Source organism: Cynocephalus volans, chromosome 4, assembly GCF_027409185.1.
Source record: "Cynocephalus volans isolate mCynVol1 chromosome 4, mCynVol1.pri, whole genome shotgun sequence".
NCBI classification, from domain to species: Eukaryota; Metazoa; Chordata; class Mammalia; order Dermoptera; family Cynocephalidae; genus Cynocephalus; species Cynocephalus volans.
The window spans coordinates 118,533,293-118,558,054 of record NC_084463.1 but is presented as its reverse complement, the minus strand read 5'-3'; the positions used below and the strand labels follow the sequence as shown (position 1 = coordinate 118,558,054).

The 24,762-nt window shown below is 37.1% G+C and overlaps 2 protein-coding genes across 7 annotated transcripts in view; both read left to right on the top strand.

The window, feature by feature from the left end:
- The window catches only part of UEVLD (UEV and lactate/malate dehyrogenase domains), a 51,050-nt gene extending 35,500 nt beyond the window's left edge, over positions 1-15,550 (top strand). For 5 of the 6 annotated variants that reach the window (XM_063093126.1, XM_063093125.1, XM_063093127.1 and 2 more), the window contains 3 exons: positions 10,118-10,178; positions 12,276-12,399; positions 13,353-15,550. In XM_063093126.1, the coding sequence (XP_062949196.1) occupies positions 10,118-10,178; positions 12,276-12,399; positions 13,353-13,520 (353 nt within the window). In that variant the 3' untranslated portion in view covers positions 13,521-15,550. The remainder of the gene's footprint in view (positions 1-10,117; positions 10,179-12,275; positions 12,400-13,352) is intronic. The other variant, XR_010023375.1, reaches the window with a different exon arrangement.
- Positions 15,551-17,728: 2,178 nt separating this feature from the next.
- The window catches only part of TSG101 (tumor susceptibility 101), a 45,331-nt gene continuing 38,297 nt past the window's right edge, over positions 17,729-24,762 (top strand). The window contains exons 1-2 of the mRNA XM_063094324.1: positions 17,729-17,853; positions 24,102-24,186. Coding sequence (XP_062950394.1) covers positions 17,812-17,853; positions 24,102-24,186 — 127 coding nt within the window. The 5' untranslated portion in view covers positions 17,729-17,811. The remainder of the gene's footprint in view (positions 17,854-24,101; positions 24,187-24,762) is intronic.

Sequence of the window (24,762 nt, the reverse complement as noted above, 5' to 3'; positions counted from 1 at the left end):
CCCAGCAGAAGGCTGGAGTATGCCCAGGTTGCTAGGAAGGAACCACAGGCAGCCCCCACCTCCCAGCAGAAGGCAGGAATAAGCTGAAAACATCACTTCTGCATGGGTGGCCCACAAGAGCCACAACCACAGTCACTGCCATTGCAGGAGTGGCTCATAGCCACAGTAGCAGCCACAGTAGCAGCCACAGCCACCATGCAGGTGGCCCATCACCCACATGACTTCATTAACACAAGGAGAGTCACCAGTGGAGACTGGAAAAGGAAGAGGAAGTCTCTCTCCTCAAAGGCAACTCAGGAGTAGTAGAAGCAACTGCTCTATCAGATAAAGAGACATCAACATAGAGATATTAGAAATACGAAAAACCAGGAAAATATGACACTACCGAAGGAAAACAGTAATTTTCAACTACCAAACCCCATGGAACAGGAAAACTTGGAGATGACTGCAAAGGAATCCTGAGCAACAATCTTTTTGTTGTTGTTGTTTTGTGGCAGCTGGCTGGACAGGGCTCTGAACCATTGACCTTGGTGTTAGAACAACGTGCTCTAGCCAACCAAACAAACCAGCCAGCCCACCAAGCAACAATCTTAAGGAAACTCAATGAAATGTGAGACAACTCAGTTAGACAATGTAATGAAACAAGAAAAAATATCCAGAATATGAAGGAGGAAATTTACAAAGAGATTAATTCCTTAAAAAAAAAGAATGCAGCAGATTTCCTGGAACTGAAGGATTCATTCAGTGAAATAAAAAACAAAACTGAGAGGTTAAGCAGAAGCTTAGAGCAGGCAGAAGAAAGAATTTATGGTCTCAAAGATGGTCTTTTAAAAATAATTCAGATGGACCAAAAAAAAGGAAAAAGGAATTTTAAAAAGTGAAGATAATCTAAGAGAGCTAGCAGACAACCTTAAGCGCACAAACATATGAATCATGGTCATTCCAGAAGGGGTAGAGAAAGGAAAAGGCACTGAAAACCTATTCAAAGAAATAATAATGGAAAACTTCCCACGTATAGGAAGAGACACAGGCCTTCAGATCCAGGAGGCTCAAAAATCCCCAAACAGATTCAATCCAAAAAGATCCTCTCTGAGACACATAGTCAAGCTAGCAAAACTCAAAGACAAAAAAATCCAGCAAAAGTATCAAGTCATCTATAATGGAATCCCTATCAGACTAACATCAGACTTCTCAACAGAAACTCTATGAGCCAGAAGAAAATGGGATGATATATTCAAAATACTAAAAGAAAAAAACTGCCAGCCCAAAATACTATACCCAGCAAGGCTATCCTTCAGAAACGAGGGAGAAATATTGTATTTCCCACACAAACAAAAACTGCGGGAGTTTATCACTACACAACCAGCCCTCCAAGAAATCCTCAAGGGAGTCCTGCAACTGGAATCTGAAAAACAATAATCACTACTACAAATACACAAAAAAGAAAAAATGCACTGGTATAACAAAAATGCAAATGAGAAAGAGAAAGAAACTAAATCTAACCTCTGCAAAAAGCCAGCCAACATCACGGACAAGCAATAGAAGGGAAAGAAAGGAGCCAAAGATATATAAAACATCCAAATGAAAATTGATAAAATGCCCAAATTACAGATAAATGACCCAAATAACAAAAATCAGAAATGCTTTAAGGGGCCTTACAACCAATACCACAGAAAAACAAAGAATCATTAAAGACTACTATAAACAATATACACCAACGAATTTGAAAACCTGATGGAAATGGATAAATTTTTGGACACATGCAAACTATCAAGACTGAACCAAGAAGACATCGAAAACCTGAACAGACCAATAGCAAGAAATGAGATTAAAGCAGTAATCAGCAATCTCCCAACAAAGAAAAGCCAAGGATTGGATGGCTTTACTGCTGAATTCTACCAGACTTTTAAAGAGTAATTAATACCACTTCTCTTCAGACTGTTCCAAAAAATCAAAACAAAGGCCGGTCTTCCCAAACTCATTCTATGAGGACAGCACCACCCTGATATCAAAACCAGGCCAAGATATAACAAGAAAAGAAAACTACAGGCCAATATTCTTGATGAACATAGACACAAAAATCCTCAACAAAATATTAGCAATCAGAATACAGCAACACATCAAAAAAATTATATACCACAATCAAGTGGGATTCATCCCAGGGCTACAAGGATGGTTCAACATATGCAAGTCAATAAATGTGATGTGCCACATCAACAAAATCAAGGATAAAAACCATATGATTATCTCAATTGATGCAGAAAAAGCATTTGACAAAATTCAGTATCCTTTTATGATAAAGACTCTCAGCAAATTAGGTACAGAAGGAAAGTATCTCAACACAATAAAGGCTATATATGACAACCCCCCCCAATATTATCTTTAATGGGGAAAAGCTTAAAGCTTTTCCCTAAAGAACAGGAACAAGAGAAAGATGTCCACTCTCACTACTCCTATTTAACATAGTATTGGAAGTACTAGCCAGAGCATTCAGGCAAGAGAAAGAAAGAAAGGCATCTAGATAGGAAAAGACAAAGTCAAACTGTCCCTATTTGCAGATGACATGACCCTATATAAAGAAAAATCTAAAGACTCCACCAAAAAACTCTTAGAACTGATAAACGATTTCAGTAAAGTTGCAGGATATAAAAGCAACATTCAAAAGTCAGTAGTGTATTTATACTCCAACAACGAACTAGCAGAAAAGTAATCAAGAAAGCAAACCCATTTACAGTAGTCACCAAAAAAGTAAACTACCTAGGAATCAATTTGACCAAAGAGGTGAAAGGTCTGTATAATGAGAAGTACAAATCACTGCTGAAGGAAATTAAAGAGGACACAAAAAGATGGAAAGACATTCCATGTTCTTGGATTCGAAGAATTAACATTGTGAAAATGTCCATACTACCCAAAGCAATCTACATATTCAGTGCAATTCCCTTCAAAATACCAATGACATTCTTCACAGAAATAGAAAAAAACCAGCCCCAGCATTCATATAGAACAACAAAAGACCTCAAATAGCCAAAGCAATTCTGAGCAAAAGAAACAAAGCTGGAGCATTACACTACCTGACTTCAAATTATACCACAAAGCTATAGTAACCAAAATAGCGTGGTACTGGTATAAAAACAGACACTTGGACCAATGGAACAGAATAGAGAACCCAGAAGTCAACCCACATACTTATAGTCAACTGATATATATATATATATATATATATATATATTTTTTTTTTTTTTTTGTCTTTTTGTGACCGGTAAGGGGATTGCAACCCTTGGCTTGGTGTCGTCCGCACCACGCTCAGCCAGCGAGCGCACCGGCCATTCCTATATAGGATCCAAACCCGCGGCAGGAGCGCTGCTGCACTCCCAAGTGCCGCACTCTCCCGAGTGCACCACGGGGCCGGCCCAGTCAACTGATATTTGACAAGGGCAAGAGGAGCATATATTGGGGAAAGGACTACCTCTTCAATAAGTGGTGCTGGGAAAACTGGCCATCCATATGTAGTAGTATGAAACTAGACCCATATCTCTCACCATAAAGCAAATGGGATTGTATCAAACTAAAAAGCTTCTGCACAGCAAAATAAACAGTTAACAGCAAAAAGACAAGCTATAGAATGGGAGAAAATATTCGCAAACTATGCATCCAAGAAGGGTTTAATATCCAGAATATATAAGGAACTCAAACGACTTAACAGTAAAAAAAGAAGTAACCCAATTAAAAAATGGGCAAAGGAGCTGAACAGGCATTTCTCAAAGGAAGGTATACAAATGGACAACAGACATATGAAAAAATGCTCTATATCACTAAGCATCAGGGAAATACAAATCAACCCATATTGAGATATCACCTGATGCCAGTTAGACTGGCCATTATCAAAAAGACAGAATAACAAATGCTGGTGAGGATGTGGAGAAAGGGGAACCCTCCTATATTGTTGGTGGGTACAGCTGTTACAGAAAACAGTATGAAGGTTCCTCAACCAACTACACATAGAACTGCCATACGATCCAGCAATCTCACTTCTGGGTGTATACCCAAAGGAATGGAAAGTATCATGTCGAAGGGATGCCTGCACTCCCATGTTTATCACAGCTCTATTTACAATGGTTAAGAGTTTAGCCATTGTAAATAGAGGAACCAACCTAAATGTCCATCGACAGATGACTGGATAAGGAAAAGATGGTATATATACATAATGGAATACTACTCAGCCATAAAAAGGAATGAAATTCTGTCATTTGCAGGAACATGGATGAACTCAGAGAAAATTATGTTAAATGAAATAAGACAGGCACAGAAAGAGAAATAATACCGCATGTCCTCACTTGTAAGTGGAGCTGAAAAAAATAAAAAAAGAAAGAAATTTACAACAATCATGATAATTCATTGAACTTTCAAAAGGGGAGAAGGGAACTGAGACCACTAGAGGTGGGGAGGGGGAGGGGGGTGAGCAAGAAATTGGTAAAGGGCCACAAAAAATGATTACATTGTGTAATCACAAACATAGTAATTATACTGATTTGAGGATCACATATTGCACACTGGAATGATATTCAGCGCTGTACACCACAGATATGTACAATTGTGTTTCAATTAAAAATGAATAAACCTTCATATATGCTTTGATGCCATTAAAACAAAAAATTAACAATTGTGGTATCTGGGTTAGAAGTAACTTTTAAAAATGTGTACTTTTCTGTGTAGTACAAAATAGTAGTATTTATATGATTTTAAAGAAAATTATTTTAATAAAATATAGCAGTATTTTAAATATGTATAAGTCTATACTGGCTACTTAGAAGGTTCAGTGGTAGAATGAGTCAGGCTATGGAATAAACCGTTAAAAAACCTGACGATGTGATTGAGCAGAAATATCAGGCTCCAGGCTGGCCGGTTGGCTCAGTTGGTTAGAGCGTGGTGTTGTAAGCCCAAAGTCAGGGTTCGGACCCCTATGGGCCAGCCACAAAAAACAAACAAACAAAGAAATATCAGGCTCCAAATGCTCCCTGACACTAAACACTAATCAGTAGGACCCTAGAAAAGGGTAGCAGACAGGAACTTGGAGCAGATATATCAGAGTAATCAGTGTCTAGGGATTCAAACAAACTGAAGACCCTGAATTTTACTCACTGCCACCATTTAAATTCTGGTCCATGTTGATCTCTTGCTTGCCTGGTTATTGCAAATCTCCCAGTTAGTTTGCTTCTTCTCCTGTAGTCTACCATGTAATGATGTGAAATTAACAATGATATTAGCCAAAAGTTAAATAGTGTTTACTGTATGCTCTCACATATTAATTCAGTCTTCCTAAAACATTTTCCTCTTTTCCATAACTTTCAGGGGCTTCCTTTCACCAAACCATTAAATTCCTTTGCTTGGTACTCAGGGACCCCCAAAATATAGCCCTTTGTCAATTATAGTTATGGTGGTAGCTATGTTATGATAGAGCTGGAAGGAACCTAAGGGATCATCTGTTACATTTTGTTTTAGGGAGCCAGCAATGGATGCAGAGATGGTAAGAATGACCTGCCCAGGAGCCTACAGATTTTAGGGTTAAGTCATTTTGTATCTGTTAGGTCCACCCCATTGCTTTGCTTCAATCACAGGGACCTTTACCAATGCGTTTACCTCCCCTAAAATCTCTTCCCACTCACTGCCAGCATATTCAAATTTCATCCTTCAAGGTCTAAGTCAAGCCTATCTTATACTATGAAGGTTTTCTTGATCACATCACTCAACGGTGATTTCTTCATTCCTTTGAACTAAAAGCTATTGTGATCTATATGGTAATTAACTATGTATTGTCTCATGATGTTTCTTCTTTTGTTGTACTGCTGTTTGTCCTTATCCAGTCTGATTTTTTGTGTGTGTACCTTCTCTTTATTGAAAGTGTTGTTTATTGAGCTGTTCTTTTAGTTGAAAAAGTAGTACATTCACATTGAAAAAAATTGAATAGTACAGAAAAATAAATCTCCCTTCTATGTCAGACACTCACTCCCTCTCCTTAGGGACTATTACAGTTACCAGTTTCTTGTATAATCTTCCAGAAATATTCTGTGCATAGACAAGCACATATGTGAAAGACATCATACATTATTCTCCACCTTGCCCTTTTATTTATTGATATGACTTGGAAATGATTTCATAATAACATATCTAGATCTTACTCATTCTTTTAACTACTGGATATACCATAATTTATTTAACCTGTCCCCCTACTGAGTTAAAATTTTTAAGGAATAGTCGGTGTATAATAGATATTGAAGAAGAACATTTCAAAATATGGTTGTGTTGATTTCTCAAATTATAAAGAGAAAATAAAGGATGGTGTCACCTGCTAAATATGCCCCTTATCCTAACCTAGTATATCTGGGTGAAGGAAGAAAACAATTTAATAGAATTTACTTGTGAACTCTTCAAACAGGAACCATTTTAAACCTACCAAAAAGCAGTTTAAATGACTTTTTATCCCAAATGTAGGAATTTATTTTCACAAATGTTTATTGAGTACCTCCTTTGCCTAACGCACTGTGCTGACTGCTGTTGGAACTATATAACTGTATAAGAACCTGACTCGGTCTTTAGGAAGCTTAGAGTCTAACAGAAAATAACTAGAAGGCAGTATTGACTTGCTATGAGAGAGGTCCAGGAAGTAGGATGAAAGCACAGGGGAAGGCGTGTGGTAATTTTGTCTTGAGCTCTCAAATGGGAACTAGAAATAGAGGGACATAGGTGCATGTGAATTGGGATTATTTAAATATAGTGTTATGTAATATTTGGCATATATAATGTATATGCAAGTTTTAAAACATAAGAACAAGCACTAATGAATCCACACTCAATTAAGAACATTACCAATACCACTGAAGCTACCTATGTGCTTCTCCTCAATTCATCTTGCTGTCTGCTATCTAGAGCTACCATCAGATCACTATTTATCCTGTCTTCTCTTGTTTCAGACAGTTATATCCATGGATAGGTATACTTACTTTGGCCCTGAAGCCAGAAATGGATTAGAGGCTCCCTCTACTGGTTTCTTGTGTAGACACCAACTGGTTATATTTTTGCATAAGTGACACCATTATGATAATAGCAGTTATAATTATTTTTTATTGAGTGTCTCTATGTGTATTAAATGCTTTGCATATGTCATTTAAAATTTACAAACACCCTGTGAAGGAGGTAGTCGTTTTCCAAATTTGTAGACAAGGAAACTTAAGACTCAGGGAGGTTAAGTAATTTGCCTGAGGTTACATATCTAGTAAGGGAAGAACTGAGATTTGAACCCTGGTCTGACTCTAAAGATGTGTTCTTTTTTGCTGTCACTTAATTAGATAAATTATCTAAGGCATTTAATACAGTGTCTGGCACAGAGTAAACACTCGGCAAATGGTTGGTGTTATTACAGTGGTTGGCAACCTGGTGATGCATAGAAAATTGGCAAAAGGACATGTAAAACTATGCTTTAAAGTATAGCAATGTTAGGATTTGGAAACAGTAATAAGAATAGCAGTTGTGTAAGTAAAATTATTTTCTTCAAGTATTTCAGAGATGAATGACACCTACAGCCTGGGCAGGAATCACATGGCATACAAGATCTTTAGGTTCTATTTCCTGCTTCCCTCCCCAGCTTCATTTTCTGCCATTCTGCCAGATATTCTATGCTTGTCTGATGGTTGACCTGCAGTTTCCTGAATGGTTCATTTACTCTCATGCCTCCTTGCCTTTACATCCGCTGCTTCCTTTCCCTGAACACTCATTCACTTGACTAACTCCTCCTTACCTTCAGGCCGGGGCTTGAATGCCACCTCTCCCAAGCAGTCATCTTTAATGCTCCAGGTTGCATAAGTTCATATATTTTTTATAACCATTATTACACTGTGTTATAATTACCTGTCTGTTTGCCCCTCCAGACTGTAAGCTCCTTGAGCTTGAAATGGCCTCAGTAAATGTGTTTTGGAATGAACACATGATTCTGACACCACCTTGTTGTAACCAAAGGTCATTCATTTATGCCACACCAAATTAGATGGTTAGCAGAACATATCCTGTGGAGCTGCTATTTTTAGCTATGATCTTGAAATCATATATAAACTGCAGATAACCCCTTCAAGTGGTGTTTTAGAAACCCAAGGGCTGGGGCCAGCCCATGGCTCATTTGGGAGAGTGTGGTGCTGATAACACCAAGGCCACGGGTTTGGATCCCTATATAGGGATGGCCAGTTGGCTCACTTGGGAGAGCATGGTACTGACAACACCAAGTCAAGGGTTAAGATCCCCTTACCAGTCATCTTAAAAAAAAAAAAAAGAAAGAAAGAAAGAAATCCAAGGGCTGGACCTCAAAACAGAATTCTAGACTATCTGCTTTGGGCATGGGGTGGTTATTGTATGTAATGGAAAAGAGCTGTCCCATGGGCATTTTTCACTGAAGTTTTTGGGGCCAGAAGATTACTGTTTTTGAGGAGTGGAACCAAAGATCAGGATTGATTAGATTTAATATTTGAAAGGGCTGCTAAACTAGGGTGGATATATATACATTGGGAAGTTTGAGAGGCTGGGCAGTAAATAAATGAAAAGTAAAATAATTAAGTCTGTCTAAACTTATTTGAAAATTCAAATGAGTGTGTCACAAGCAAATTGGAGCATAGTGAAGCTTTCTTCCTCTTTCAGAATATTCTTTTCTCATGGCTCTTATAAGTCAGGACTCATAGAAGAGACATAAAGAATATGAGATATCTATCTAAGGGCAGCAGTATTCATAATTTCCAGATTTTTTTTTTTTTTGCATCCTTTGTGAGTCTTTTCTTATACCCACCTGGATACTTTTATTCATCTTTCCAAAGTCTGTAAATGTTGTGTGTCAGTTAACAGACATTTCCCCTCAATTTTTTTATATATTGTAAATATACTAATAATGTAACAAATTTTTAAAGAAACTAATCCATGTATAACCCTCCTATCCAAGTAAAATATTTTTAAAATTCCTTAATTTGTCCACTTGTACTTATATTTTTCATATATAACAACTTTTTGGTTTTGCTTTTATTTTTTTTTAATGTACACAAAAACTTTAAAACTTTTCCATGTTTTTCAACTTAACTGTTGCAACTATGTTTTCTTCTTTGTCACCAAATATAATTATGGATTATGTGTGAGATTAGTTCTGTATTGTATTCTGTGTACCCAACACCATGGTAAAAAATATGTGCAAGAAGACACAAAAGAATAATACACGGTCCCTGCACACCGGATTCTCAAAATCAGTTTGAGGATGGGAGGCATCTGGACACATGTGGTGTCCTTTTTGTTGCTGACTCATCACTATCTGGCCTGATTTTGAATGTAGTTTAGAATACTTGTATCTTAAACATAGGGTATTCTTATACAGCCAAATGTATGTTTGTTTTGCCTACCCAAAATATTCAAATTTTTACCAAAGAATGACTTCACACACATGAGAAACAGATGAATATGGGGAAGGTTTCAAAACATTACTGGCAATTTCACTTTAATATTAAAGTGCTGTATAAATATCTAGTTTGTGTGCACAGCTTTGAATTTTTAAATTGTTTTTATCAGTGGTGTGGTGAGAGGAAATGGATAATCTGAGAGATGCTCTTAGAAAACAGGACCCTCCCTCTCTAACAGCTGTGAAAATTCTAGCCCAAAATAGTAGGTGACTAAATTATTCCTCACCTGGTGAAAAACATTAGTCTTAGTGTGCTTCCCAGCAGAACAAATGACAAGTGCTTGCAGCTCTTGGGAGCCTATTATATGCAGCCTGCTGAGGGAAAGAAGCTTCCAAGTTAAAAAGTAAAATGGCCCTTGAAGTACTATTACTGATGAGAGAGATCAGGTTAGGAGGTTGCAAGTAGACTTTGGGGATCACATTTTTTGGGGGGATTGTAGTTCAAAGTCTTTCTCACCCAGGCAACTGGCACAGCACATTCAGTGCCATCAGTGAAAAAATGTAACTGTTGCTAGAAGGGGGAAAAACTTCTAAGTAAAGATTAATACAGGTCCCTTTGACTGCACAAGATTATTTATCACATCTTAATTCTATGAGAGTCATTGGCAAAATATAATTAATTCTTCATTTAATTTTTAGTGCCTACATGGGGTGGCCAAGAAGTAATGAGTCATAATTCTCAGGTACAGCTGTCCAACAGGTAACTCTGAGCGTAAATTTGCATTTACCCAACTTAAAATCACGCACTTCATAGCTAGCATGACAGCTATTTACACAGCATGTACATACCAGGCTTATGTGAACAAAACTAGCTAGTATGGACAAATCCAAAAGTGTAAGTGATCAGTGTTTTATATGTTTGATTTCTTATTTTAAGGTAGATCTGAGAGTGCTTTGTGAACTTTTTCAGATAACATAGTTGTCATTTAAAGGGTAGGACATGTTCTTTATTTATAGACAGTGATTTACTGCTCTTATATTTAAAACATCTGAGGATACTATCAGTTGGCTTAATGCAGAAGAGAATTTGTCCATGTCACTAAAAAAATGAGTACAGTCAACCCTCTGTATTCTGGCTTCCACATCCATGGAGTCAGCCAACTGGGGATCAAAAATGTTTGGGGGGAATAAAAACTGCAATAAAAAATAACAATGCAACAATAAAAAATAATACAAATTTTTTAAGTAATGTAGTATAAAAACTATTTACATAGCATTTACATTGTATTAGGTATTATAAGTAATCTAGAGATGATTTAAATTACACGGAAGAATGTATGTATTATATTTGCAAATACTACATCATTTTATATAAGAGACTCCAGCATCCATGGATTTTGGTATTGGGGAGGTCCTGGAACCAATCATCCATGGATACCGAGGGATGACTTATGTATTAATCAAACATAAATACATTTTGAAATCAGTCTAATATGAACGGATAAGACATATATGTTCAGGCAAAAAAAAGTGTAATGTGTAGATCCTTGTATCTTTTACCTTTATTCAGAGGCCTTCCCAGGGGTCTTTGTCCCACAGGTTGGACTCTGTGCTCTGTATATTTTCATGTCATTTGTTGTTTCACCATCACATAGTAACAGATTTTCCTGAAGTCTAAGTGGTGGTGATTTTAAACCTTCAGCTTTTGGTTTTTAGAATATAACAACTGGAAAGAATGTTCTCTTATCGAGAAGTGTAGTGTGTAGTATAAGTCATTCTAATCTGATTATATAATCCTGCATTTATAGTTATTAAAAGGAAGAAATTTAAATGTTTGTTTAATTTATATCTTTTTTATTGAGAAAAAGAATGTATGCAGATTATAAAACTTCAAATTCTGCAGATATCTGTAAAGTAGAAAATAAGAAGCTGGGGTAATTCTGTCTTCTAGAGACAACCACTGTTAAGAGTTTAGTGTCCACATGTCCAAAAATTTTTTTTCAATGCTTCTACAAACATTATTATTTTTTAAAATTATTTTGTAATTTATGTTATTCATACTATCTTGCAACTTGATTTATTTCCTTAATGATAAATCTTGGACATCTTTCGATATTGTACATGTAAATCTACATTATTCTTCTCAAGAAAAATATGTAACTACATTTGGTAGTGATTTATTTATTATTATTATTTTATTTTATTTTTTTGCGGCTAGCCAGTACAGGGATCCAAACCCTTGACCTTGGTGTTAGAAGGCTGCGCTCTAACCAACTGAGGCAACCAGCCAGCCTAGTAGTGATTTATTTAACCAATCCTCTTTTGATGAGTTGTTTCCAAATACAGCAAACATGCTTATTATGTATATCTTTGCACACTTGAGCATATTGCTGTAGGATAAACTCCTAGAAGAGGACTTTCTAGATTAGATGTTGCCAAATCTTCCTAAAAGGTTAGATCACTTTACACTCTCATTCTAATTCATTCATAATCTCAACAGCAGTTATGGGAATGCCTGTTTATAACTTCTCCAAAATTAGTTATCAGTCTTTTTAATCCTTACCAATTTTGATAGGCAAAACTGGTATTTATTGTTTTAGTTCATATTTAGTTAAATATTAATGGCAGTGAGCATCTTTTTATGTTATTAGACCATTTGTATTTTCTCTCTGTGAACTGCCTGTCTGACATCTTAAGATAAGCTTAAATAATCACTAGATTATCTGTAGGCTTACCTAACAATTGCTGTATAACTCTTATTTTTGTTATAAAATTATCTAATTTAAACCTTAAACAATGTAAAACTAAATGTGCATATTTTGTAAATTTTCTGAGATCATGTTTTTTTGTAACCTAGAGCCATGGAACTGTTAAGGGTGAAAGGTCAAAGATCCTGGTCTGTTGGACTATCAGTAGCTGACCTGGTTGACAGTATTGTAAATGATAAAAAGAAAGTGCATTCTGTATCAGTTTTAGCAAAGGTAATTGCTATTCTTATTCTCTCATCATATTTTATTTATTTATTTGTTGTTTTGACAGCTGGCTGGTATGGGAATCCAAACCCTTTACCTTGGTGCTATAACACTGCACTCTAACCAACTGAGCTAACTCACCAGCCTCTCGTCATATTTTAAACTTTAATATTATTAATATAAACCAGCAGTATTGCTGTTCATACTCTAACTCAGGTGTCTTCGGTGTCACCAGCTTTTAAAGTAACTTGTGGGAGGAGGCAGTTTGGTCTAAGGCCTATCCTGCTTGGCTGTGGGAAGTCTAGGTTTATACCAGATTGTCCTCTTACCATCATGTAATTTTGGGGAATCCCCAAGAAGTGTTTATATATTCCAGAAACAACTTCTGGTTGTCCTTTTATCACCTCAGCCAGCCAAGACATCCCAGACTGATGTGCCAGCTGGTCTCCGGTCGTCATCAGACTGTTTCTCCAGTTTCTCCTTTATCACTACACCCAAAGCATAAATTCCCTAAAGCACAGCTAAGATGAGGCACAAATGCATAATCAAATTTTCTCGAAGACTTAGGAACACAAGGAGGAAAATCCAACATAGAAAGGACAAACTCAACAGAGGCACTCTATTTGACTGTGCCCAGAGCCCCTGCGATGCCGCTCCCCATATGGTGCTCCCCATTCTGAGCATCTTTTTTCTTAGCCCCCAACCTGCTGCCTATATTACAGGGGGCTAGCTTACCTCCCCACAAGGGGTGACCAAACTCCTCCTATCTTTCAAATTCCCCCAAGAATTTTCTGAAACAGTAACTTGAGTTCATAAAATAAATGAACAATTTTTTTTTTAAAGTTCAACTTGTATTACTTTGTACTAGAACTAGAAAGGCAAGAAAGTATACATTTTTTATGATATTAACTATTTTTGCAGTGAGTCAGCTCTATTATAATCCCTACTTTTTTTCATTTCAGGGATATTATGATATAAATACTGAAGTGTTTTTAAGTTTGCCTTGCATTCTTGGAAACAAGGGGGTATCTGAAGTCATCAGTACCACAGTGAAAGAAGATACAGTGACGGAGAAACTCCAAAGCAGTGCATCCTCAATCCATGGTCTCCAACAACAGTTAAAACTTTGATTCTCAAGTGCAGTTACCTGAAAGGAAAGGTCATTTAATTTTGCCAACATATATCGATTTGAGAACTTCTGCATCTTATTACTTATCCTTACAAACTGCTTGGTTAAGGTAGATGGTTTCTTTGTTAGCTTTGTAATTTGAATCCTTAAGAAGTTAGACAAGGAGGGGGGAAATCTAATTTTCTTTGGCGTTCTTGAGATATCTGTACTGTTCTTTAAACCTTTAGCAGGGATAAACATTCATCTGCAATGCGAATCATTTTAAATTATGTGTCCTAAACTGAAAGCACATTCAGCATTTTGGGAATATTTTGAAAGTAATACATTTTTAAAAGAAAATTACTCTGTAGCTTTTATAATAAACATGATCAGGTAAGGCCCAGTATGGTTCTACAAAATCTGTGCTAGGTATACATTCATATCTTAAGATATTAATGTTTATTTTGCAAAATACAGTTGTTAGTAATGGTAAAACATTTTATTTTCCTTCTTCAGATTCATTAGCTACCAAAAAATAGAAAAGAATTTTGCATGCACTTTAAAATAGTAAAAGGGAAAATGTAATTTTTTAATATATGAAGAAAAAGTATACTTCAATTTCTAGTGGGACTTCCTTTTTACAGAAATTTTCTGTAAGCTCTTCCTGGGCTACATAAGATCGCCAACATCTAATAAACTTACTGTGGTATTAGTAGAACCGTAGAGAAATGTGTATTTTCAGTGGAAAAATATTATGAGTGAAAGTTAAGCAGTTTACTTTGAAGTCAAAATATGAGGCTTTCATGATAACCATTGGTCTTAAGGGGGAGAGTTTGGATGGACTGATGGTTCTGAGCAAATCCTTTAACCACTCCTGAGAAAATGATTCAGAGTACATACACTTTGGTGATGGGTCAATAGCGCAATATTTTTGTATGTGAATTATAGCATATTATTACTATTGTGACACTAATAATAATAGCTCACACCAACACTTCTTCCAGGCAGTGTGATGAGCACTTTATTGTTTAATTCTCACACTGAGGTAGTAACTATTATTGTCATCACTTTATAGAGAAGTAAATTGAAGTTTAGTACTCAAGATCTCATGGCTATTAAGGGGCACTTACCCATGCAACCTCTACTTTCTCTAGGCACTAAAAAGGGGAAAAGGCCTAGTAGCCAAAATAGTTATCAGAAGACCCTAAAGTTGTGGTCCTGTACACTATGAAAGGATTACTTCCATTCTCATGTAGGGGCTTACTTTTTGAAAAAACAACAACAAAAAAGCATAGTGTTTAGAAAGATTGATTCCCTGGCTTCCCAGACTTGTCCTCAGCAAATAGTAGAGGTAGTGTGCACTGAGATAGGTGTTTATTTATTTAGTTATTCAGCTAGTATTTATTAGGAGCCTACCATCCACCAGGCACTAATAGTGAACAAGCCTGGATAAGGTACAAGCCGTCTTGGTCCTTACAATCAAGTGTGGGAGACACAGTAATCAGATCTGACAAATAAATGAATTGCAAGTGTAATAAGTACTGTGAAGAAGACCAAGGTGCTTTGAAAGCATATAATAGGTGAATCTGAACGTGGTCAGGGAGGTAAGAGCCAGAAAGCTTATAAGGGTAGACACATCCTAGACAGAGAGGAAATAGTCAAACTAATGCTGATTTAGTATAATAATGGATGCTTGTAATAATGAATTTCAGTCATACAGAAAGGGTGAAATTATATTAAGTATTCCATGTTTAAGAAAGTAGAAAAGTATTTAATATGTTGGAAAGATTCCCACCAGAGTTAACTGGACAGAAACCTTGGACATTTGAAGAGATAAACATTAGTTCTATGTAATTTCGTTATACAGGTAGATTATTTTTGTATTACTCTAACAATGTATCCTTATTGTCCTTCTGTATGTAATAGGAAAGTAAAGCTGCAAGAACCATTTCTTGTGTTTTTTAAGCTAGCCTTTTCTAAAATCTGATATCTAATTAGAAATTAGATAATTCCTGATACCTAATTTCTAATATGCTCTTGAACGATAATCTAACCACAAAATATTGTATAATAGAATTATTATTATTCTGTTACATTGTATAATAGAATTACCAAGAATTCACTACATTATAAAAGGAATATGCCAATACAACAAATATTATTGAGCTCCTACTGTTATTCCAAGTACTGTGTTAGAGTTTGAGTCCTCAGATGCATAGTAATAGTCCTTGCTCTCTGGAAGGCCATCATGTAGAAGTAATTCTCTATATCGGATATTTCCTTGAGTGTTAAGTATTAGTAATCATGTTATAAGTCCTCTACATAAGAAGCATTTGTTGATAATTTGACATTCACAATACTTCTATTAACTTTTACTTTTCACTCTTCCAAAATCACAGGGTGCCTTTTCTTGTTATGATTTTTAGTGATGCTTGGATTAAAATGCCTTTTTGGTATTGGAGCAGAAGATAAATTTTTTATTTTCCAATTTACATCATGTTTTCCTTAAATATGAAGAATAATGAATAAAATAAACTTTGATTTTAAAATCGCCAGATTGGGAGAGGGGTAGGGAGGTCGGGGGTTAATTGGGTGGGGGACACGGGGAATAATTGCAATTTGTGGTAATGGGCATGTTGATAGTATTGATCATCGGCCATTACATCTTGGGCACAGGTAGTGACGGTCAGGTTTGTACCCCGTGAATATGCCTAATCAATAAAAATAAATAAAATCACCAAGTGATGCTTGATTTATTAAGTGAAAGGAAACTTATTCAGATTAAGAAGATTTTTTCATATAATTCCTACAGCACCCAGAGTACTTAATTATTTCATTTTAAGTGGCTTAAGTGCAAAATGAAGAGACTGGGTTTTATCAATTATTTTAAAATTTTTAAAAATTATTTTTAGCAAGAAAACTATTACCTGGCACTACTCCACTTCCTAAAAGCAGAGTTGCTCTAATTGAAGGTACTCCTAAGTTGTGGTTTTAAAAACAATTTGAAAACCACATTGCTTTTAAGTGACAAAACAGCAGGTGCAGTGGAACGATAGACCTATAGTTTTACGGAGCTGTATGATTAACATATTGTTATCCCAAAATAATACCTGTTGGGACAGCCTTTATTTGTTTGTGTGTGTGTACTGGCAACAATTCATAATGACACTTCCATATGCTTTCAATTGGGCCCTCTTTCTGTATGTAACTTTCACTTAGCTGCCAACTTAGAAGAGAATCAATACCACAGCCTTGTTCTTATTAGCACTATACTAAAATCACCCAAACTATCATATTTCGCATTATCAAACCCAAGCTTTACAATACCTTGAATGACTCTGTACTTATAAAACTGGTGGTGATGTGGAATAACCATGATAATATAAGTCACCATGAAGAACTTTTATGGGAAGTAGAAATTCAGTTAAGATTGAGTACCCATTCTTGCACTGTACTCGTACAAGGCAATGAGGAAGTGAAGATAAGTCTGCCCTCAAGGACTTGGACTTTGACGGTGGACAGGCTGTTACACAAATACAGCGCAAGGTAGAATGCAGCCTGTATTATTATTTATGTCTGGGCACAAAGAAATTCTGACATAGGGAAAGGTATCCTGGAGAAGAAATTACTGTCTGGCCTCCTCAGAAACAAGGGCCGTACAGTCTGTCTGCCCTTGCGAACGTAGTAGGAAGGACTTCTAACCTTTAAGGAAAAAAAAAAAAAAAAAAAAATCACCTGATAATCAGAGAAACCGTCGGGCACCACCTAATGCAAGCCTCTGTCTTAGAGCTGGGAAAAACTTCAGCCCGAGCTAGAAGTGCACTTGCCTACTATTACCACAAGGGCAAGGCAGTGGCAGAACAGTTCTCTGACTGACAGTCCGGTGCTCTCCCACTTGATGGTGAATGAGTCATTAAGGCTCACTCACAAGCCCTTCGTACTTCTTCCCCTCCCTGCACCTGCTTCCTTAAGTCTAAAGGCGACTGAAATACCTGACAATCTTATCCCAGCCCAAACCCTTAGGCTTGCCCTCATCCTTGGGACCCGATTTGGCCCGCCAAGTCAGGCACACGAGGAGTGAGTTGGTCGGAACCCACCCCCGCGCTGGGCCTCAGTGTTGCACTGTCCACCCTTCTCTCCTGGACAGTAGCCTCGGAAGTGACGTAAGGGAAGCGGAAGTGCTGTCGTGGCGCCAAGTTCCTGTTGTTAGAGGCGGGGGGTGGGGGGCAGGCCGCTTGGTGTGCGGCTGTGTGGGGCGGCCAGGGGGCGGCTGACCCTCTGCCTGCGGGGACGGGAATCGCGGGGCGACCGTCATGGCGGTGTCGGAGAGCCAGCTGAAGAAAATGGTGTCCAAGGTGAGTCCGCGATGCGCTCGCCGCCCGGCACGAGCCCACCGCTCCCTTCAGCTCCCGGCCCAGTCCGGCCCAGGGAGTCTCCCGGGCGGACCGGAAGCCCCAGTTGGGTCCACAGCTACCTTTGCGGCCACCCGCCCCGAGGCGCTTGTCGCCTAGTTCCGTAATCCCTCATAAGGGGGCAGGGAAGGTAGGGGGAAGCGACAGTCAACAAAGACGAGGAGCCGAGGCCGCCTGCCACCTGCCGCCCGCCCTCCTCTCCTCGGGAGAGTTGGGAACTGTCTGTGGGGCAGTATAGTTTTCGTCTTAGTTTTTATAAACACAGAGAGGAGGGTTGATCTGAGGCAGTGCTCCACTGTGTCCTAGTCTAGTGATCCATCAGTCTTCGCCCTTCACTCGTCGGCCCCTAGAGATTATGGCCTTTTCAGTTTTGTATTCCCCACGCAGCTCAGCGCCGACCTGCGGGAGATCAGTAACTATTGGTTGAACTGGCTCAGTTATAAGTAGAAACGTCCAGGGAAGCCAGAATACCAGTCCCTCACAACGCCAGGTGAAGTAAAGAGAATCCCATTACCATTTCAGGGATTTACTAAGAGTAACTACTATTAATTTTATGCTTTTAATAATGCGTGTTTATTTGCTTTGATCTTAGTTGACAATCTTTACAGCTCAAAGCCCCTGTACTTTTTTCATTTTTTAAAATGCAGTTAGGCATTTTGTATTTTAAAGCCGTGATTTATTTTTTTAATTACACTACGTCAAATGTGGCTTCTGACACCAGAGTGGAATGGCTTTTGTTTTGTTGTAAATTTACCAGACCTAATTGGAACGAGATATATGTAAAGTAGTTGAGAATTGAGCATTGTCCAGTTCAACGGGTTAGCTTTGGATATTTTTGTCAAAGCAAGAATGGTAGAAATTGACTGTATAAGCGGTTTTCAACTTTTAATCAAACACACTTATGTATAAAACTATTTTTTAAATAGACTTTTCCCAGTAAAATCTCCCCCATAGTCCTTGATTGAAGAGCAAATAGTCTCTAAAGAGAAAGTGACAGTTTTCAAAATAAAGTATCGCTTGGTTGTCTAATCATATCTTCTAGGCTTTATGGTTTTCCCTGGATTAAGTAGTTATCCTTAATTGTAGAGGTTTGGGGGAGCTGTAGAATGTTGTGGCCCAGGTAAAGGTCTATGCTGTAACATTTGTATATCACTTTTTGAAAAACAGTATATTATTTTACATACTATGTAACCGAAGAGTGTGTGCCATGACATTTTTGATCTTTAAATTGATAGCATAGTCATTAAGATTTACTCCTTAATGTATGTGTATTTATAAAAACAAGAATATTTAAATATTGGCTTATTTTTTAAACCCTAATTAAGTTTCCTAAGCTTCCTCTAGAGGAACCTGCTGTCAAAGACAAAGGAAGGGCATCTTTAGAAGATATCGTCATCCCTGGGTATTGTCCCTTGGTATCAGGAAGGGATTGGTTCCAAGACCTTCTGCCAGTACTAAAATCCACAAATGCTTGAGTCTCTGATATAAAATGGCATAGCATAACCTATGCACATCCTCTCGTGTATTTAAAATCATCTCTAGATTATATATAGTACCTAATATAAGTGCTATGTGAATAATTGTTATACTGTATTGTTCAGGGAATAATGACAAGAAAAAAATGTCTGTACTTGTCCAGTGCAGACACAATTTTTCCCCTCAGAACTCTCGATCTGCAGTTGTTTGAATCCAGGAATGTGGAACCCGTGGAAATGGAGGACTGATGGTACTTTTATACCTCCACCTGTCTCCCCCTCCACCCTACCTCTTTTTACCCTAAAAAACAAAAAAGGAGATAGGTAAGAGGTGGGAGACGATATCTTACCTATCTTTTGGTTCTTGGCTCAGTATCTGAAAAACTGATACTCCTGTGATTATAACAGTTATGATCATCAGCATCTTTTCTGTCCAGCCCATGAATAGATAGGTAGGAACAGTAAGTAGGATAATAGAAGCAGTTTGTGGAGCTCCTTCCTCTTAATGGAGGGCTATCTTGAAGTGTTATCCTCTCACTTGAGTGTGGTCTAATGTAGGAATTGTTAACCAGGACCCTTTATCTGTACTCTGCGCCACCTGCCTTATTTTTTTAATATATATATTATCACAAATCATTTTTTCCTTTGAGTGTTATCTTAACTCTCAACTTAAACATAACTTTAGTTAACACCCATCTCTGTCATCATTTTAGCAATTAACAGAGGTATATTTATACTGTTTTTATACTTGCTTTATATATTTACACAAATAACTTTCTACTTTAGATTTTTTGTACAAACAACAACTTGTATTCTTACGTAGTATATCTACGGCATTCCTTGAGGTGGAGTCACTACTAAATGAGTAGAAGAGAGCTGACACATTAAAGATTGCTATGCACCTCACACTGTTTTAGGTTCTAGGGATAGAACATTAAACAATAAGACAAAAAACTCTACCCTTCTGGAATTTAAATCCTCATAGAAGGCAAGTACATTAAGTAGTATGTTGGAAAGTGGTAAGTGCTTTAGAGAAAAATAAAACAGAAAAGGGAAATAGTGCTGGGGGGTGAAAATGGAATGGGTTGCAATTCTATATTGGATAGTAAAGGAAGGCCTTTGTGAGAAGAGTTATTTGAACAGAGACCTGAAAGAGGTAAAGAAACAAGCTGTAGAACAGTCTGGGATAAGAACATTTCCAGGAAGAAGGAAAAACAAGTGCAAAGGTGCTGAGATAGAAGTTTGTCATTCGCAATAGAGGAATTACAAAGAGAATAGGGTGGCTCAACTGAAGTGAGCAAGGAGGGAAGTAGTGGTGTAGGTATAGACCTTGAACATCAATGGTAGATTTTAGAGGGCCTTGCAGGCCATTATAAGGACTTTGGTATTTACTTCGAGTATGATGAGAAGCCATTGATCTGTTTTAACTTTTAATAGTGTTACTCTAGCTGCTGCGTTGAGACTAAACTGTAGGGAGTTTAAGATTGGAGGCAGAGACACCCATAAAGAGGCTGTTGCAATAATCCAGGTGAGAGGTGCTGATGGTTTAGACTAGGATTGTAGCTGTGGAGATAGTGAGAAGTGACCAGATTTGGATATATTGTGAAGGTAAAGTTAGCAGGATTTTCTGACAGATGTGCTATGGATGTGAAGGAAAGAGAGGCATCAAAGATTACTTCAAGGTCTTTGGCCTAAGCAGTTGGAAGCATACATGTATGGAAGACATAAGAGTAACAAATTTTAGGGGTAGATAAGGAGTTCATTTTTGATCATGTTCAATTTGACATTCATTAGATATCCAAGTGCAAATGTCAAAATTGGTAACTGGCAACATATGTCTGGAGTTCAGGGAAGGGGTTCAGAGTGGAAAATTTTAATTTGGGAGTTATGAACACATAAATCGTATTTAAAACCACTAGGGAAATTACCAAATGAGTGAGTTTAGATAGAGAAGAAGACTAAAGACTGAGCCCTTGGGTTCAGTAATATTAATTGGTTAGGAGAAAAGAAAGAACCATCAAAGAGACTGAGAAGGAACAGCCATGGAGAAGAGGAAAACAAGCACTGGTATCCTGAAGTCAAATGAAGAACATGTTTTGAGAGGAAGAAATCAACTTGGTCAAATACTGCTGATAGATTAAGACAGAAAAAGACAGATTTGGCCACTGCATACCACGTGGCACTTATTGGTGACCTTGATGAGTAAGTTCAGTGAAGTGGTGGGCACAAAAGCCTAACTGGAGTGGGTTTGAAGAGAGTGGGTCTAGACATTATCAGTGGTTGCTAACATCACAGAGATACCTAGATATGTGCTCCTTGATGGTAAAACATTATCATCTGTGAAATGATCTTGCCAAAAAGAGAGGGAGGAGAAAAAAAATTAAAAATTTTAAAAAATCCTGAAGATCATAACTTCTAGACCCAACTACTAATTCACAGGAACGTGCATATACCAAAGCGATACAATTCACAGGACCCTACTATACCAAAGGAATACAATTAGCAAATTCTAAACCATTGGAGCCTCTATAGGAACAGATTTCTTCAACAAACAAATTCCAAGGGGTAAAAATAGAGATGAGCCCAACGGTTGAGTATTCGTCAACTGATAAATAAGATATAGTAGATCCATATAATGAATATTATTTGGCAATAAAAAGGAGTGAAGTACTGACTCATGCAACAACGTGAATAAACTTTGAAAACATTCTAAGTGGAAGAAGTTAGTCATAAAAGGCCACATATTTTATGATGGTACTTCAAAAAGTTCATGGAAAAATGGAATTAAAAGATAATACAAACCTTTCCTTGAACTTTTTGAAGACCCCTAGTATGATTCTTTTTATATGAAATGTCCAGAATAGGCAAATCTGTAGAGAAAGAAAGTAGATTTATGGTTGCCTAGAGTGAAGGCAGAGCTGGTGGAATGGGGCGGTGGGGGATGTGTGATTGCTAAAGGGTAAGTGCTCCTTTTGGGAATGATGAAAATGTTCCAAAATTGATTGCGATGGTGGTCACACAACTCTGAGTGTACCAAAAACCATTGAACTATACATTTTAAATGTGTGAATTATATGGTATGTGAATTCTATCTCAACAAAGGTATACGTTAAAAGACTTCTTAATAAATTTCAATATGTGGACTTTATTTGGATCCTGATTCAAACAAACTAAAAAAAATATGACATGAGACAGGGTATTTGATATTAAGAAAATAGTGATTATTTTAGCATGATAATAGTATTTTGGATTTTTAAGTTCTTTTAAAGATATATACTAAAATATTTATGTGTGATAGGATATGATGTTATGATTTGCTTCAGCGTAATATAGGAGGGAAAAGTGAGTGGAGTTATAGGCTGTGGGTTATTGTTGAAGTTGGGTGTTGGATACGGGGTTTTCATTATTCTATTCTGTCTACTTTTGGATATGTTTGAAATTTTCCATAGCAAAACGTTTTTAAAAAGAGAGCATAGGGGCCGGCCTGTGGCTTACTCGGGAGAGTGTGGTGCTGATAGCACTAAGGCCATGGATTCGGATCCCTATATACAAGGATGGCCGGTTCACTCACTGGTTGAGCGTGGTGCTGACAACACCAAGTCAAGGGTTAAGATCCCCTTACCGGTCATCTTTTAAAAAATAAAAAGGAGAGAGAGCATAGGAAGAGAGCAATCAAAGACAGCAAGTGTAGGCAGCTCTTTGCAGGAATTTCTTCTGTGAAGAGAAACTGAGAGAAATGTGGAGGTAGCTAGAGGGTCAAGGGAGTTTAGGAACGGGTTTGTTTGTGTGAATAAGATGGAAGAAATAAGAATATGTTTGTATGCTAATAGGACTGATCCCATAACATGGAAAAATTGGTGCTGCAGGACAAAGGAAGACAAATTCTGAAGAGATGCTTTTGAGTAGACCTGGATTCATTAAATTTTCTTATATTTTCTCCCTTATTTGTCTGTTACTCTGCCTTTCTGTGCTAGTGTCTGTGAGATTTCTTTGACTTTATATTCTAATTCTATTGCATGTTTTGTTTTTGCTCTCACATTTTTTATATCCAAAAGTTTTTTTCTTATTCTTTGAGTGTTCTTTTTTCATGAAAGTTATTAATTCTTGTTAGTACCTCTTTTGATCTCTGACTTGCTATTGGAGTCTGTTTTAATGGAATAGTTGACTGTTCTCTTTAAGAGAGAAGCACTAAAAGCTGATCAAAAGGATTGTGTGCATGAAAGGAGCTAGTCAACGGGTGAATTTCAGTGTTCTGTGATCAGAGGAGGGTCCCTGATCTCCTTATCTCCTGCCAGGAGTGTGTAAGCCAGGTTGTTAGTTCTTCTGGAGTGTTGTGGTATAAGATGAGGTGAAAAATATAATATAGCAAATGATGCATTGCAAAATAGTTGGTATTGACAATAAATGCAGTTTGGTGGGAAAGGAGATAATTATGGGCTAAAAGGAAGTTGGGAAAGGATTCATTAAGAGGGAGAGAGATGAAACTAGGTCTTTGAGAATGATTAGGATTTGATTGGTGTAGGGCCTTTTAACTTGGACAGAAGAGCTAAAATGGAGGTGAGCTTCAGTAAGGGTTCAAATAGGTGGCATGAGAGAAAGCTATTAAGGTTCTTTAAGGTTTTAATGATTAGTGAAAATAAGACTAAGAAAATTAATCTAACAATTAAGTATGTACATTGGTTTTAAACTAAATTCTTATGTGATTTTGCTTTTCAGTACAAATACAGGGACCTAACTGTACGTGAAACTATCAACGTTATTACTCTATACAAAGATCTCAAACCTGTGTTGGATTCATATGGTGAGTTTATGCAATAAAAATACAAATTACTTTACTTTGAGTTTACTCTTTTTGTTAATGATTGTAGTTTTCCCATTTTCCTTATAAGTTGGTTGATTTTTCAATTGTAGAACTGAACCTCCACCTAATGAAAGTATTGGGAGATAGGAAATTATAAGATCTAATAATAACATCTTATGTTTATTTAGTTCTTTTAACTTTAAAAAAAAATACTCTAATGTAGAGCTATGCAAATTTAGACCTAAGAGGAGATGTTCAAGATAGTTTAGTCCATCATTTCCCAAAGTGTTATCTATAGACCCCCTAGTTGTGAAGAATGTTGCTGGGGGTGGAGTAAAAGCAGAATTCTGTGGTTAAGTTTAAGCAGTTTTGGATTAAGCAAAATTAAATGGGTTTTACTGCACCAAGATTTCTCAGAGCCTTTGATAAGCTAATGTGTTGTGCATCACCTAGAGGGGAGAGAATAGAATATATTGTGCAGTATATCCTAAAGTTATTTAACTACTGACCTCTTTTTTTCCCCTTATAGCATCTTTCTGTATTTTCAGGAACACATTTTGCAAAACTATACTGTGG